The 17,110-nt window shown below is 36.2% G+C and overlaps 2 protein-coding genes across 4 annotated transcripts; both read right to left on the bottom strand.

The window, feature by feature from the left end:
• Positions 1-643: 643 nt before the first annotated feature.
• LOC120012117 (potassium channel SKOR-like) lies at positions 644-6,264 on the bottom strand. Of its 2 annotated transcripts, none has more exons than XM_038863395.1 (13): positions 6,017-6,264; positions 4,942-5,166; positions 4,755-4,818; positions 4,199-4,535; positions 3,247-3,542; positions 3,034-3,114; positions 2,726-2,824; positions 2,351-2,572; positions 2,050-2,235; positions 1,855-1,930; positions 1,459-1,753; positions 1,210-1,331; positions 644-1,139 (listed from the first exon to the last, which is right to left on the bottom strand). In XM_038863395.1, exons 1-13 carry the CDS (start codon positions 6,247-6,249, stop codon positions 868-870), a joined length of 2,508 nt encoding a protein of 835 aa, XP_038719323.1. In that variant the 5' UTR covers positions 6,250-6,264; the 3' UTR covers positions 644-867. The 2 variants fall into 2 exon arrangements, with proteins under 2 accessions (XP_038719323.1, XP_038719322.1); XM_038863394.1 differs by having other exon boundaries at positions 644-1,109.
• Positions 6,265-9,877: 3,613 nt separating this feature from the next.
• Positions 9,878-17,105, bottom strand: LOC120011718 (zinc finger protein 830-like). Of its 2 annotated transcripts, XM_038862822.1 has the most exons (8): positions 16,697-17,105; positions 15,697-15,796; positions 13,782-13,998; positions 11,774-12,035; positions 10,987-11,062; positions 10,837-10,883; positions 10,543-10,743; positions 9,878-10,386 (listed from the first exon to the last, which is right to left on the bottom strand). In XM_038862822.1, exons 1-7 carry the CDS (start codon positions 16,780-16,782, stop codon positions 10,563-10,565), a joined length of 969 nt encoding a protein of 322 aa, XP_038718750.1. In that variant the 5' UTR covers positions 16,783-17,105; the 3' UTR covers positions 9,878-10,386; positions 10,543-10,562. The 2 variants fall into 2 exon arrangements, with proteins under 2 accessions (XP_038718750.1, XP_038718749.1); XM_038862821.1 differs by lacking the exon at positions 9,878-10,386 and having other exon boundaries at positions 10,421-10,743.
• Positions 17,106-17,110: the final 5 nt, after the last annotated feature.

Genomic DNA, 17,110 nt, shown 5'->3' with positions numbered 1-17,110 from the left:
GTGTTATTATGTATGTTTCTTTATATGATAAAATAGTATGAATTTCAAGCTTTCCACGTAGGATTTGGACTTGAAACGAGTGAAATATGTTTGGGTGAAGGATAGAAGATCATCATTTATCACTTTAGCAAATGGGTTTAGGTTCAAAGATGGTGAAAGTTAATGGTGTTTTCCGAATGTATTTAATCATTTCTACACATGATATGAGTCAAAATAAGAGGCCCCTTTTGGACAATAAACGCCTGCAGCAGCTGCAATTTCCTTTGCGAGGCCTTCAAGCTTGACTTTACACAAAATACACTGCACATCCCTTGACTTAAAAATAAAAACTGTGAGACAATCAATATTTTCTATGTATAATTCAAAGTCACAGAAGAACACAGAAGAAGAAACTATGAATCTCAGAAAAGCCATTACCATATGGTCGTCTCTTCCTCTTCTGGGTTGTGCACTTGAAACCCTACTTCACTTTCTTACTTCGAAAGCAGCCTCAAGTGCAACTGGTACTACTGAGGATACCTTGTTGACAGATGAACATCTTGATGATGTTAAAACTGCTGGTAACACAGCGGCGCAGAAGCACTTTCGACAAATCCAGCATATCTGTATAGCTTGATTACGGTTCCTGCTATAGGTTGCATTACTAAGGGTTTGCTGTGCTTAGTGTTTGTTATTTTCTCTGTCTTGTGTTATAAGCAACCTATGAATTGGATTGATATTAAGTTTAAATATCAAGTCTATGTGTTGCAGATTTCTGTATTGGAAGTATAGAACTCCCATATAAGTACTCTTAATTGCACACAACAGATAGGATACAGGTTATGCTACAACGTTGGATTGATTTACAATAGCTAAAAGTGTTCAAATTCAATGTGTTTCACTGACCAAGTACAACTTTTGGCCGTCATAAATCATATCAGCATCAAGAATTTTACCGGCGTCCTCCGATAGTATACTGGAAGCGCTGGATAGTTGTAGCTGCTCTGCTGCTGTCCTGATTAGCTCGTCGATGGTTGGGGGGATCCATAACATTACTCCGATTTTTCTCTCAGCTTCAGGACTCCATGGATGAAAAGGGAACACTGTGCATTTCTTTGCTTGTTTTTTCTCTGTAATTGGTAATAAGGTAATGTCATTGGCTTTGCATTGGTAGCAGATTAAGCATGGTAAACGAAATATAAAAGCTGTAAGTAGAATCTTAGGCAAAACCTGTATTGTCTTTTGAATTAAAAGGAAATTCAGACGATTGAGCAGATTTTGCGTCTTCCAAGATCTTGATCAAGTTCTTGCTTCCACCCATTCGGCCTTCGTCAAGTGGTGTGTTTCCCCATCTAAAAGGTTCAAATGACAAAATGATGTATGATTTGAGTTGTTGGAAGTTGCAAAAATGAATTAATTTATCAAAGCAGAATGTTATTTGTTCATCACAGAGCAGCAAGATAAATACTATGACGATACCTGTCCTTTGTGAACACACTAGCCCCAGATTCTAACAGCAACTTCGCCATTAAATACAATCCTTCAGAGGCAGCGACGTGAAGAGGCGTTCGGTGATCATAGTCTTTGGAGTTAGGATCAACGCCATTGGATAACATCCTTTTAACAAAATCATAATCCCCTTTTGCAACAGCAGCACATAAAAAACTACCAGCATCATCTATTATCAGGGAGGCTCCTTCACTAACAAGTAAAGAAGAAACTCGATCATGTCCATTCTTGGTCGCTTCTAGTAATGGTGAGTTTCCAAATTTATCTATCAAAAATACATCAATCAGCACACAAATATAATACAACTAACAAACTAGATTTTCTCGGCCACCAGAAGTGTGAAAAATGATGCCATGAAATTATTACCTTTGATGTTAATTTCTACCCCTTCTTGGATTAGAAAATGCACAATATCTTCGTATCCTCTTGCTGCTGCGAGATGCTGTTCAAAACGAAAGGATTTGTTAGACAAACATTCCAGTACTAAACTTTTCTTTTAAAAGCACATTTATAAATATCGTAAGAACTAGTCCAAGAAAATATATGGATACAAAGTTATACCAATGGTGATCTTCCATCATAATCCGTCTTGTTAGGGTCAGCGCCAGCCCGGATCAGACCTTTTAGTTGATGAACATCTCCATGATATGCTGCACTATTCACCCTTAAAGCGAGCTCTGCTTCTTGCTTTCCAATATGAAATGTGATGTCTGATTCTAGTTGCTTAACTTGGTAGGACTGTTTCCCCTGTTAGTTAAAGTTAATGTTTAAAGCAGAATAAGTTTTCAAGAACTTAGTAGACTAGATGCACAAATATTTGCTTGTGATTTCTTACGCACAAGTACAGTAAGGGAAAAATTACCTCTAGAAGATTGTTCAAGATTTTCCGCCCATCACTGAAAAATATTTCAAGGATATTGGTGAAAGATTGTTTATCAATTCGCAGAAGCCTGCATAGTTCACGAACTCGGACTGTGTAAGGCTGAGCAATGTTACAAAGGATGGAAATTTCGCCAAAAGAGCTGTACAGTTCAAGAGTTGAAACTGTCTCTTCTGATCCATCTTGCCCTATGCCTACCTCTTCCTGTGCAAAATGGTATCAAACCATATACCAATCTTAAATTAAAAAACACAATAGCAAATCAACAATATTTATATTGAACGGGAGATGCACAAACAATGCCTACGGTACAACTAAATGATTGACAAAAGCGCTGTATAAGATATGGAATGTTACCAGTGCACCATGGCAGACAAAATAAAGCTGATCCACCACACTTCCTTGTTCCATTATCACTTCTCCTGGGAGGAAAAACTCTTCGTGAAGTCTAATGACCTAAGCAATGCAAAAAAGTAAGATTAAGCTAGTTATTGAGATAAACCGAAAGCTAGTGATAAGCACTTAAAATTTAAGCAGTACAACAAACCCCATTTAAAAAATAGTGGCAAATGATATAAACAAGTGTAACAAATTTTATACATTGGGCAATATGCATTTATCTAAATAATCTAAGATCTATCATGTGATGGAAATAAATAACTTACAATCTGATTGATGAACTCTGTCGAGCATCCCTCAAAGAGAATGACCTTTTCAATGTAAGACATATATAGAGTTTGGGAAATCTGCAATATCGGTGTATCGCATAGAAAGTGTTTAGTTAACTAGTGCATAGTACAACAATCAACAGGCATTGATTTTTGCTATTTAGTTGACAAAAACTATAAATTTTAGTGAACCTTTAATTTCTAATTTACCTTAGCACGAATGGAGATGGGAATATCCTGAAGAACAGCAGCCTCAGTATAGCTGCTTTCGTATTGCAAACGTAAATGGCCTTTGATCTGATTACGGATGTCCCTGCCAAGTCTGTTTCTGTTCATATATTTAATCATATCTGTCATTTTATCTCTAAACTTTTCTGTCTTTGATCCTTTTACAATTAATGCTGTCATGTTACCAATAAGGTAAGCTCCGAGAATCATGTCAAAAGAGACAAAAACCATTACGAACACCATTTCCCTCATATTGACTGCATGTATATCACCGTAGCCTGAAAAACATGAGCACACTCATTAGGGCAAGGTTGTTTTTAGCTGCTACTGGACACATGGAAAATGATAGTTATACAACATCTCCTATGCAAATAAACAAAAGCACATTACAAACTTGAAGAACTAGATACAAGCCAATTTGCCAGTTGAGGAAAACTTAAATACATCTTGTGAAGCATATATTTTTCTCTTAAATGATTGTTCTAGAACTCCCCAAGCCAGTCAAATAATGTCGCTCCAAGAGAAACAGTAAACCTTTTTATTCCTACATTATTCTATTTAAAAGAAACGAAGGTCAGTTCATGTTCTCCACGCCTCAATTAAGTAAAAAATGACAACCAGATTCTTACTTTTGCCTTGTTATTAGCTTCAGGGATTTAGGGTTCTAAAAACTTGCAGGAGAAAGATTTAGGGTTCTAAACTGCAGCATTATGGTAACAATATCATTTAGACAGTTTGAAAAAAGCTGGAGGTTGGATGCAGTAGACCTTGTTGCGGCTATGTCAAGAGTGGTTAGAGGGATGCAGGCAGCAAAAAGATCAAACTTGTCCATTATTTTAAAATATGGATGATCAATGCCCTAACTCAGGAGATGGAAAACAATAATTGCAAATAGCAAGGCTTCCTAAAGAGTTTAATGAAAGAGATCGCTTACCCACGGTTGCCATGGTGACGATGGCAAAATATAAGGACGTTGTATATCTCTTCCACATATCAATTTCTCTAAAGTTTGAGTAGCTATAGTCACCCAATTTTAGACTTCCAATCCATGTGTAGCCTTCTTCAGATTTAGGCAAAGTGGTAGCCAAAAAGTAAAATATACAGGCAGCTGTATGTGTGCAGTACAGTTCAACGGCAATGAGCTTTACTATCCTGGTGAACAAGTAGTTGATTCGTATATCCTTCTCCATATGTTGAAAAAATTCGATGACCTTTTGCACCCGATAGAGCCTAATCCACAAAATATATCTCACTTCTGACCTTTCAGAAGCCTGTTAAGAACAAATTCCTTTAAATGGTCATAGGTAAGTTGATAGAACTTCAATTCTTATGACTAATCAATATATCAACTCCTTTATTCTAGTATAATTTTGAAACCTTTTATTCTAGAATAGAAGCAATGAAAACTTGTTTGACAAAATGCACCTTATTTTGGCTTATCTTCATATAAAACCACAAATATATATATAAAAAAAAAAGTATGGAAGTACCTTGTATACAGCTTCCCAAGGCATACATGCAAGTAAATCAATAATAAAACTTGATTTCAAGTACCTGAAAAAACATAAATTGGGATAACATCAAGTGTGTATTATAGGAAATTAGGCAGTATTGCAATTCCAAGCGGAGCAAAATTTAATCAGCACTGAAGAACAATAAATAGAAGAAAGGACTAACCGTAGAGCAATAGATGTACGCTTAGTAACCATACGGTAGGTCTGACTATCTCTGTAGGCAACAAAAAACTGCAAAACAATGTCGACAAAGAAAACAAATTGGGTTGCAATGTCCAGTATAAAAAGATTTTCAGGTAGCTTCGCGAAGAAGCCAAACTCCATGGGAGTCAAGAAAGACGAGTATATTGCCCATATCAATATGAACTTGGTCCATGCCCGATACCACCTGCATTTGATAGCTTTTTGTTACAAAAAAAGTAGTCAAAAGGAAGACATTGTGAAAAATATCATTTTCTAACATATAGCATTGATGGGTTTTTTTCTATTAGTTCTCGTACTTTTTTATTATTTGGCACATTCACCTTGCTATGATATTCCGATATTATATAAATCTAACTTAAGATTACTACATATATATATAAAAATTTCGGATTACTACATTGTGGAATAACTTCACACTGTTCTTAATTTCATATCTTATATAACTTTAGATCAAGGAGGGAGTTGCCTCTAATCAAGTTAAAATTCTAAGATGAGTTCAATCAATATTCGAGCTAGAAACAAATTCAATAACCATGATAAGTTATTTATTGATAAGCATGTACACAGGCAAGCAAGCTGAAAATAGGGCTTGAACTTGAACTCAAACTCAAGCTCAAGCCCGAGTATGCCGAAACTCTGCTTGGTTTGACTCAATTGCCGCCATAAGCAACCAAGCACAGTTGCGCAAGCAAACAAAAAACTAGTATTTAGTCTGATTCTATCCAAATCATTTGAAAATAAATGAATCAAGAGGTGCGAGATCATCAATCATCATACGCGTTGACCGCAAACAATAAAAAAAAAACTCTCAATAGCTCCGTCTGTCGCGCGGAAATTGAAATGGTAGGACCACCACTCAAATCTCAACGTTGACTGAATTTCGGAAATTCAATATTTTCAAACCTGATAAACAACCAACTACTGCACGCCACGTGGAGGACAGTTGGGCCCTTCGTCCCAATATTGCCGGAGACGTAACTAAATTTTGGGTTAAATCAGAGAGAATCAACGGAAGGAGGAGGAGGAGGTCGTACCAGTTGTCGGGGTAGATGAGGAGGCCGGAGAGGTCTTTGAGGCTGTTGACGACGCTCTGAGCACTGAACTTCCTCCATGTCGCCTTGAGACCGAACTCGTTCTCGATGAGATTAAATCTGCTGCCTCTCGATGACTTAATTCTGTCTCTAAGATCGTCCACCTCGTACTCCTCATCGGAGGAGGACGAGGAATCTTCCTCCCTCTCATTCCTCTGCTCTCCTCTGCCTGGCATTCTGTAAGAAAAAAATTACCAGAACAATCTATCAAATTCAAATTCAATGTATATGCAGATGTTGATTAGAATTTATAACTACCAATCATTGTAGCCTGTGATGATCACCAGAAAGTTCCAAACGATCGATCAAGTTGATCGAAAAGGCAAGAAACAGAGGAAACCGAAAGAGGGAATAGAAGTTGAAAGGGAAAAAAGAAAAAGAAAAAAGGAAACTAACCGTCACGAGCAAATCACGAGAAAGTAGGCTTTTATATATAAAAAACGGCTGGCCTGAGTGATTGTGTTTATAGGTTCATCCATGTAATGCTGATATATAAATATGGTTAATATAACGTCTTTTTTTTAGAAGATAGGGTTAATATAACTTACTTTGGTTACTAAACCGGTTTTTTTTTCTTCCGTGACACGTATCTAATGCACAATGGTGGAGCTCCTATATCTGATAGAGATCGATCTTTTTTGATGAAGGAGAAATCAAGAATCTAGAACTAGTCCATATGTGTTATATATATCTTATGTTTGTTGTCATCTCGGTATTGTTCGATGTTTGTGTTTTTTGTTGTTCTTGAGTCTTGATACCTACTTTTTTTTTATTTCGATTTGTAATTTCTTAGTGTACTATCATGACGTTACATGTAACTTTACTTTTATGAAATGAATTATTGAGCCTTATACCTTTTCCAAAAAAAAAACTTGTCGTCAATAAAGATCGGCCAGGTTCCAAATTATCACATTGAATATTCAAACGTCTGAAGTTAGTAAATTAAAATATAAATTTGTTCCATTTTAATAATTTGAACATATTTTTTTCATTTTCGGACAGCCAAAATGTGACGGGTTTTATCTAATTATTTTAAAAATCTTCCTTGTTTGGACATGAATTTAAAAATTAATTATGTTGGGAAAAGCAAAGGTGGCGGATTTGGTTTGATAAGTTACTAATAAACAGTTGGGACTACCAGATAAGATTGACAAACATGTGCTGACGTGCATACAAATACAATAGTATATACTATACTAAGATTTCAAGAGTGAAGACACACAGCTGTCTTATGCTGACCAACAACTCTACGTAGCGCAGACAAATAATTTACGTGCATAGGCTTATGAATTATGCACATATAATGAATCAGCTTGTTACAGCCTTTAAGTATCAATTATATCGTATGCATGTATTTTTTTTTCTTCAATATTGTTAGAACAAATACGTTATGGGCTCGCACTCATTTGTTTTTCCAAACCGTTTCTATAGTATTTAGACCTTAAAAAAAGTGTTTGTTGAAAATTGGAGTGCGCTACAGTAGTATTAATCACACACACAATGGCAGAGTTGGGATACATTGTCACCGGGGTCACACTTTCTATAATAATAAACAATTACATACCAAAATAACATACTAAGCGGACAAGGTACTCGTTAATTGGTTTTCAAAGTCCAGGATCCGCAAGAATATCTTCCAAATCAATTTCTTTTTGTTTTTGCTTCAAACTAGGTTGATCTACATCCACTGGAACCAGTGGAGCTTTTCTTTTGAGGTATTTATCCATATTACAAAGTTGCCAAAAAGAATGTTTTCACGGTAACAATTCACATTATTCTCTATTTCTCTAACAATTCACATTGTTCTATTCTCTAGGTTGATCTAAATCCCATTAACAATTCACATTATTCTATATTTCTAAATCAATAATTCAAGTATGACACAGTATTACTTATATTAAATTTTTTTTTAAAAAAATTGAGTGGGGTCACTTGACCCCACTCTACCCCTCTATCTCCGGCCCTGCACACACAACAAATATTGTCCTTTTTGGTTCAACATGTGACATGATTTCTTAAAGAGTATCCAATATGTGGCCTCAAGATTTTATTGACTCTTTGACACGTGCGTTTGCGTTTGATATGTCATTTGGTCAGGTTATGCCAATCAATGTAAGATTATGAATATTGACATCTAAAGTTTTAACCCATGTTATATATATATATATCAATCAGAGTCCACAGATCCACTATTACTATATTAGTTTAGGGAAATAATAAATCTTTAATAGCTCAATTAAATTTATCTCATATATGCAACTTGCAATAAAAAAAGAAGAATGGCACCAAATTAATAAACCTTATTTTTTGGTTTACCAAAATTAAATAATTGCTACTTAGATTGCCTCACTCATCTCAAATATTGACACTATCTAAATGGGGAGAGGTGAACTTAGATTCATCCTCAAACAATTAGATCACACATCATTGTCTCGATAGAGAATAATCTCATTTTATGTTGCTATGACGTTATTTATGGAGGCTGCAAGGTCCACCATGAACTCTCTCACCATATGCATGATCTTATTGTAAATAATAATAAAAGCTATATTTCTACCTTGGACACTTGTTAAACCCTTAAAACGCATTAGGATAATCAATTCATTCATTATGAGCAAATAATGAAAACCACTTTTGGGGGCACTCATTTGATTTACAATGCTTACGTGTCAACTATTACTGTAATAGTCCGCCTCTCCATACTATATAACACTTTGTCTGGTTTAGATCAATCCATATTAGCCCGCATGACTTTGTCTTCTAAGAACCAGCACCAACTCATATAATTTGAGTCCAGAAAAAATGTTTGTTACTAATTTAAAAGTTTAACCTACTATATCTCCTGAGCGATGCGAAACATGAGACTTAACCACGTTTCGCCACTCGATAGCTCATCCAACACCACCAAGTTTGACACTACAGAGATTTGTGGCCTCGTCGACTCGAATCGGCTGCTACAATTACTATTTCCATGTATATGTTTTCCATTTTTTTATGCAAGGAAGGGTTAAAGTGGGTCTTCCACTAGCGTTACTGGCAGAGGTTTTGTGAACATCTAATGACTAATGGAACTTCAACGTCATATATCTATGCTAATGCCATTCTATGTATTGTTTATCATTTTTTAGGAGAGTTTAGGTACATAATTAAGTATGGTATTACATGGTCAATTCCTCTTTCCCACTAAAGATTATGCATTTAAACTATTTAGAAAACCTCCATAATAAGAAATTTTAAGGAACACTAGTGCCTCAGTGGCCAATGGGCAAGCACACTGCCTTGTCGAACACATAAATAAAAGCACAACACCAAGCCCCAAATATATTTATAGTTGCTTTGTTAACTTTAATTATACTTTCATTTTATTTTGTTGGTAACCGAAAATTCCCCAATTCAACATGCCTATCGAACCACTAGATCAGCTCTAAACTCGTCAATCCAATCCACTCCATGCGGACGACAGGTAAGATCTGACTGAAGCCCGTGCGGGAAAAGCCTCCCATGGATATGGGAGTTCAACCTGCCTATCAGACCGCTAAACTAGCTCTAAACTCCTTGTATTTTGATATACACCAAAATACATTCTGTCATATTTTTGATAGCTTCCACACTATCAGCCACAAAACCACTTCTAAATATTGACTAATATAATGCTAATATGTACCAAGTTAAATTAACCAAAGCCCACCCTAGTCTATAGTTCTCGACAGTGAAACCACTTGTTATGGCTTATGAGGTATCACAAGCGATCAGAATAAAGTAAAGGCGAATTGCCAATATCTATTCTTAAATCAAGAAAACTTCTGTTAAAAGGTAGGTCATTGACAGATTTCACAAGTAAAAAGCAGGGAACTGAAGGTTACAAAGCAATGACTCAGATATCGCACTATAGAGATAAACATCAAAGCATATCTCTTAACGCTGCAATCCATTTGTAGACTTAACAAAAATACTAAACTAAACTAGTTTTTCTATGCTACAAAGCCTCCATCCCCAAGAAAGCAGCAGTCTAGCCTGGCAGCTTTTGGAATGCCTCAACTCCAAAGTAAATGAAATTCCTGATGAAAATATAAACTGAACTTGTTTGCCAACAAATCTTTAATCAAGTCGCACACAAACCTCTTCAGAAAATTATCTACTCAGTTAGATATCCTATATATCTACAAGAAAATTGGAACCAAGTGTGGGTGCTTAAGCCAGTGACAGGATTGCTAAACAAAACAACGTGTCACTGCGAGGCAAATGAGCTCAGTAGATGTATTTTGATCTTAGCAGTGCTAACTGTGACCTTCGGTTCAATCAATTCCTTCAGCCTGCAACAATGTAAGGAAAAGACAATGGCACACATGTTAGAATAATATCGTACATTACTTTCACACGGGACAAGCAATTCAAAGCCTTTCTCTACATTGTATCTCCAGCATTCTTCACAAAAGCTTTTATTACACATCAGAAAGAGAGAAAGCTACCATCAAATCTACGAATGAAATCAAAGGTGCTGGGCTCTCCAGTCAACCGCAAAGTTTTCATCAGTCTCATCATCACTTGACAAGTCTTTGCGGCTAGACTCCTTGCCAGCTGCCTCCACACCTCTGCTCCGTTTAGCAGACCTAGCAGCCATCCATTCCATTTTCTTCTTTTTCAACATTTCAACTTTGTCTCTATTTGTCCTGCAACAGAAGGGGAAGCATAAGTGAGACTTTTATGCAAAGATATCAGAATTCAAGACAAGTACAACACTGCTTTTGGCCATGCAGACTTACTTTTGTTCGAAAGTTTCAGCCTCTTCTATCGTTTCAGCGGCATCAACCTGTTGTGTGTAAAGAAAACAATTAATGATACGGTTTATAGTGAAAGAAATAAGGTAAATTGGAATAACATCGGGTGACTAGTACAAAGGATAAAACCCTGACCTCCTCCTCTTCCAAACGGTTGTCAATCTCCTTCAAGTCCTCTTGGATTAACTTTTCAAATTCACTGTATTCATCTCTACAAAGGATGAAACATTAATTAAGATTATGCTGAATCACACGCAAATATGCAACACAAAGGTACAAAATATAAAAAGCGTCTCTTCATTATTGCATGCAACATTTTAAAAAGCTAGAGATTGGCATAACACTGTTTGACCATTTGAGACAATGATCTGTTATCGACAATGATCTGTTATCTTTGTAGCATATAAATCAGTATCACAGATTCACTATTATTCATCACAGCATTTACACCACATGGGGAATTCATCCGAATTCCATCCCAACATTTACAATTATCTACATATACGTAACTTAAGAGCCACAATATAACCTAAAACTAGAGTTTACAATCCCCGCACCATAAAAACACATTTGTTTACTTGTCAGGCTGCCTTTAAGAATCCATGTAGATTCTTTTATATTCAATGTGCCAATTCTCAGTATCTTCATGAAATTGGCCTCTGTCACATTATTGCCACTAAACAAAATATCAGCAACCCGTCCGCCTCTTACAAATAACAGAATAAAGAAATCCATCACATGCCACTGAAACACAACCAATTTGAGACAGTAGAGGAGAGGCCAACAGAGAAGTATTTGGTAGAGAACTATTCAGAACACCTTATACTTTCATAATTTATGAAATGGGAAGATGCATCTCGATGAAAAAAATAAAAATATATGAACATCCATTTGAAAATATAACATAGAGATATCAACTTACTTGACATCCACCTTCACAGGTTTAATGCCACGAGCTCGCAAATCAGCTTCTTTGTTATCAAAGAAGCCTTCAGGAAGAGCTCTCTTTACATCCTTGCTTTCTGAACCATCAACCAATGCAGATGTCTCTGGCTCTGCAAGCTCATTGGCGTGCTGAATACTTTTCATTGGCAAACCATTACTACTAGGCATTGCATCCATCCTGGTGTTAGAAGATGACTTTAGATGCATATCTGATTCCAACGCATTGACAGAGTCCAAACCTGAAAGTACATTAGGTCAAATAAAATTTGGAATAAAAAATCATCAATGAAGGTCAGGGCTTGATCCCAACATTCAAAAACATTATATGACCGAAGAAAACATCACACGTATTGCTGCTACAAATAGAAGAGAGAGAAATCACAGATGCACCAATGCACCCAATGGTATGTAATCTAACATCCCAGAAACGTAACTGTTTCACTGCAGAAAGATAAACATCCAAGTAGGTGCTTCAAAAAAACAGATAGAAGAAGTCAAAGAACGGAAGAAAGATATGCATGCCGAATGATTGATCAAGAGTGTAACATGTGGTAAATTAAATTTGAAAAAGAGAATCTATAAGGTGGATGCCAAGTTGGTTTTTACATAATAGCTATTCCAAGCAATGGATTGAAGCTTTTTTTTTTTCGGCAACGTTTTCGCGGGTGGTGGTGGTCTTTTTTTTTTAATTATTTTTTATCTCACCCATTAAGAGCATCTGATGAAATGGTAATCTACAGATTTTTTCTTAATCTTACATTTATGACTCAACGAAATCTTCTTCTTGTTTTAGGGGGAAAAACTGGAGAGAAATACTTTTGGTAGATTTATTATAACTGATAAGCTCTTACAGTAAACAAATCAAACTTACAAGACTATATTAACTTGGCAAAATTTTTAATTTCTTAATGAAATAAAAGGGTGAACAAATAAAAAATGCGCTCAAGGAAAGTCCGCTTATCTCTAACTTGTGAACTTAGCCGATACAAAGCTATACGATAGCACCCATATTCGCTTGAGACAAGTCATAGGGACAAATAAAGAAGGTGAAATGAAAATTGTACATGAGTACAAAGATAAAGTAAAAAAATTATTGGGAGTATTATGATCAACAAAAGAAGCCATTGGAAACACTAACCAATTCAGTGCACAAGGAAATGGAAATAACTTTCTGAAGAAGGGCCAAGACTCTCAAAAAGAGACACATCATGCTAGATATTATCATATCGAGTAAAGCATCTGCAAGTGCAAGGGTACAACCACTCCTTTCGTTTGACATCATTCATGAATTTTAACACAATCATCAGTCAATGGAAATCAGAAAAATTAAAAAAAATAAATACAAAACTACCCTTGGAAAGAAGCACGGACACTCCGTTTTGGATAGAGTGTCAATGTCCGACACAGATACGCTCAGACAAGTGACCGACACGTGTCAGATACGTTTATTTGAGTATTTGATTATTTTATTTTATTTTTAATTGTGCGACTGGTTCTGGACACTTGCCGACACATTACCGACATGTTCTCGACACTATTTTTTTTTATTTTATTTTTTAAAATTTTTTTTATAATCTTCCTTATTTTTATCCAAACAGAGACCAAATAAAATTGAAATGCAGACCCTACCTGCCTTATCGTCTCTTTGAGATCGAAGAAGACGAAGATCGCAACTCCTTGACCAACATCGACCAACATTATTTTATGTCTTTCAATTATTATTTTATGTTTAATCTTGTGGATGTTATATTGAAATGAAATATAAATTATATATATATATATATAGTTATTCAATGTGTCCCCAACGTATCAGTATCCTACTTTTTTGAAAAATCACGTATCCGCGTGTCCGTGTCGTGTCATATCCGTGCTACATTGGAACGAAGGAATGTGGCACTGTTCATGGTACGCGGGATTCCATATTCTCTCCTAACTGTCAATGATAGTACATAAGTCTACAAATCAAAGGAAACACAAGCTCTTACCAGTTTTTTGTTTCTTTGTCACGTTATTGTCAAAGAAATCTGGAGGAAGCCTCGATGAGGACTGAGGCCTAGGAGAATTTTTTGAGGGCTCAGATTTCGAAAGATGTGATTCTGCAGTATGCACAGGTTTAGATTTAGACAACTCCCCACCAGGCACAGTTTTCGCATTGTCAACCTGCTTCAGTCTAGCAGCATTGGCTTTCATATTGCTTATTGCCTACCACAACAAAGTCTATTGTCAGTATATACTCGATTAGAAAAACAAAATTAACAAGTGAAAAGAAGGGGATGGGTCACAGAATGAAGGGGGGTTAGCATATATGATGATGATGATATATGTTATCAATGAAATTTATATAGTCAAACCAATAAATTAAGAAATTTTAAGAGGAGGTTTCGTCCTGCCTAATAGATGTGTTATCTGTAAGGAGGAGGAGGAAATGGTCCCCCATCTTCTGCTGCATTGCTCCTGGACGTCGAAGGTTTGGGGTACGGTGTGGACTCTAATGGGTGTTAATTGGGTTCCTTGAGTTTGAGGCTTGGCACCTCCTTGCCCCTAAAAAATCTGAGAGGAATGTCCTGCTTCCGATATTTCAAGGCACATGTTGGCTAATCTGGAAGGAGAGAAATGCTAGAATCTTCGACGATAAGGAGAGCTCAATTGGGGTGTTTTCGAATATATGGATTTTGGTTCTTAAGCTTTGGTTGAATGAAACTTGCTCTAATTTTTTCGATTGTATTAAATTCATGTAATCCTAGCCGTTTTGGCTTACTTTGGGTTGCACTCCCTTGGTGCTGTTAATAAAGTTTTTCCTTTCAAATTTTTTTTTTAAGAGGAAATGAGTTTTTCATAGCAGGCCTGCCAGTATTTCCAGGTTTTATTTAGCAAACCTCATAACCAGAAACAAACTTCCACCTAAATTCATGGAATAGATTTTAAAATCAAAGAAACACTAAGCAGGCCATATTCTAGTTCACAGAATACGGTGCTACTTTGCTGATTATTAGGACAAGTTACTAAGTCAGGCTACATCATAAAATCTCCATGGATTTATCATCCAAAGTTCACATTTCTCTTCCTCTGTGAATTCAGTATATGTCTCACATGTGGCTTCTGGTCTTCCAGTTTTATGAGGCATTTCAGATATTCCAAGATTCATACAGAACCTAAAGTTCACTTATCATCCCTCAGTTAAACATGACATAAGTTAGTCACGACAGTCTTTCTCTAGCAAGTTATAAGAATTTGTTTCGAATAATCTATATCCAAGCCAAAATGCCCTAGAAGGTCAAGAAAGTTATGCAGTAATGCTCCTAGGTATTTGTTTGGATGGATGGTTTTATGGGTTTTGGTGGGTCAGTAGTAAACAATGGGTTATATGCCAATCTATTCCAAGAAGTTTTTTTCCAAGTGTTTTGAAGAGGTTTTTTATTTTTTTTTGAAGAGCTATAAGAAACCATGAAAACCCATAAAGGGAGGGTTTATGGGTTGGCTCACATCCCACCAAATTGGTGGGTTTCCATTGGGTATTAACTTTATGCCCTTTTTTGGCTTTTAAGAAAACCATCAAAAACCTTTCATTCCTCTCTTCCTGAGCATAGATTCGTAAATCAATCCTCCACTTACTTTCACTTAACTCCCGAGTGCGGGTACAAACCCACCTAAATTTTACTTTAAAAAACAACCAAAGCCCACACCCTTAAACTCCCGAGCAATGCCTTAACAAACATCCAAGTTAACCTGAATCTACAAGCAAGCATGTCAGAGGTGTAATACAATATGTGTGAGAAACATTATAAGTCAAGTGCATGCCATTTAACATTGTACAAATTTACGAAGTTATTTCCACAATACATTTACCAACATAAATTACACATCAAAGGTTTCAAAATAAAATCATTTTCTAAGTATCACCTCATGATGTTTGCGAGAAGCTTGATGTGCATCCCACTGAGATTCAGATTTCAAAACAAGGTCACAAACCCGACATATTGGCTGATCAAATTCGTTGTACCTGCAAGAAAATAAAAATTACGTCAAATCCTCATTAATGAGTAATGACAATGGCATCATCCATCTCAGAAGATAATAGCTTTTGCAAATGCAAAAAAAATGAAATGCTAACAATTTGAAAGTTATAAAAACGTATACTTATTAAGTATAAACATATGATCAAACCCATTTGTTTTCGGTAGCCTGTCTACTAGACATTAAATCATCTACCAGTACAAAGTTCATTGAGCCAAACATAAGATTCCCATGACAGAGCTTTCAAGCTTACTTCTTGTAATTATTCTTTCATGTATAGACACCATATCCTAACCATTGCTGCTCATTTGGGCAAGAAACTAAATCCATGTAAGTAGAAAACTAGAAATATTATAGAGTTCTACAAGCATCCATTACATGCTCTAACAGGCCCACAACACTTCTTTGACTTTTTTTTTAAACTGAAGAAAAGGAAATAACAGAAGATGTGTATCATCCTTTAAATTCCTCACAAGTAATTTACAGAAGAAGAGTATTATTTGAAGGATGATTTTCAATTTTGCACAGTCTTTGAGCTCACGGGTTTGGATAGGTAACCTGCAAGCCTTCGATCGGTGCTCAAATATTTAACCATAGAGGCTAAGATTTTAGTAATTGGTGAAACCATTTCTGCCAGTAATTCTAGCATTGGCCTAGAACCTTCTTCATATCTCATTGACAGAGTGGTTCTAAGAACTTGAATGACAAAATAGAACCAATTAGGTTAAGAAAAGGCATAATAAGATATCATCGTGTATCGCTAGAATTCTCTGCCATTATAATGGCAAAATATCACATGATACGACGGAATTAAGCAATCAAATCGAGAACTCCGTACACAGATAGTAGTTCAAACACGATCATCTGAAAGCCTCGTGCTATTTACCTAACAAGAGGAGAGTCAATGCGCTTCTCCTTCTTCTGCGCCTTCAATTTCGCTCGAAACAAGGCCTTCTTCGCCTGTGCATCCATTCTCTCCACCAGACAAACAACGTCACCTAAATAGCCAGGAAACTCCCAAATATACTTCCCTCAGGAACTCTATGACTCAAAATTCACGATATCCTCGACAAGACATTCAATCGCTGAGTCTTGTGCTTCTCAATACGAAAGATCGCAAAATTCTTCACTGCTGCGGATATTCATTCATGTTAGTGAGTCTGGCAGAGCGAGTCAGCGAGGTAACTCTCCCATTGATCACAGTATCAGACCCTATTTTGCTCGTGTATTGACGGCCGGTGGGCCGTAGAAGAAGCCCTAAAACCTAATAGGCTACCTCCGTTAGTGGCCCTTGCGGCCC

The sequence above is a fragment of the Tripterygium wilfordii genome, chromosome 13 (assembly GCF_013401445.1).
Source record: "Tripterygium wilfordii isolate XIE 37 chromosome 13, ASM1340144v1, whole genome shotgun sequence".
NCBI lineage: Eukaryota > Viridiplantae > Streptophyta > Magnoliopsida > Celastrales > Celastraceae > Tripterygium > Tripterygium wilfordii.
Note: the sequence above shows the minus strand (reverse complement) of the source record. Positions and strands in the feature narration are given on the sequence as shown.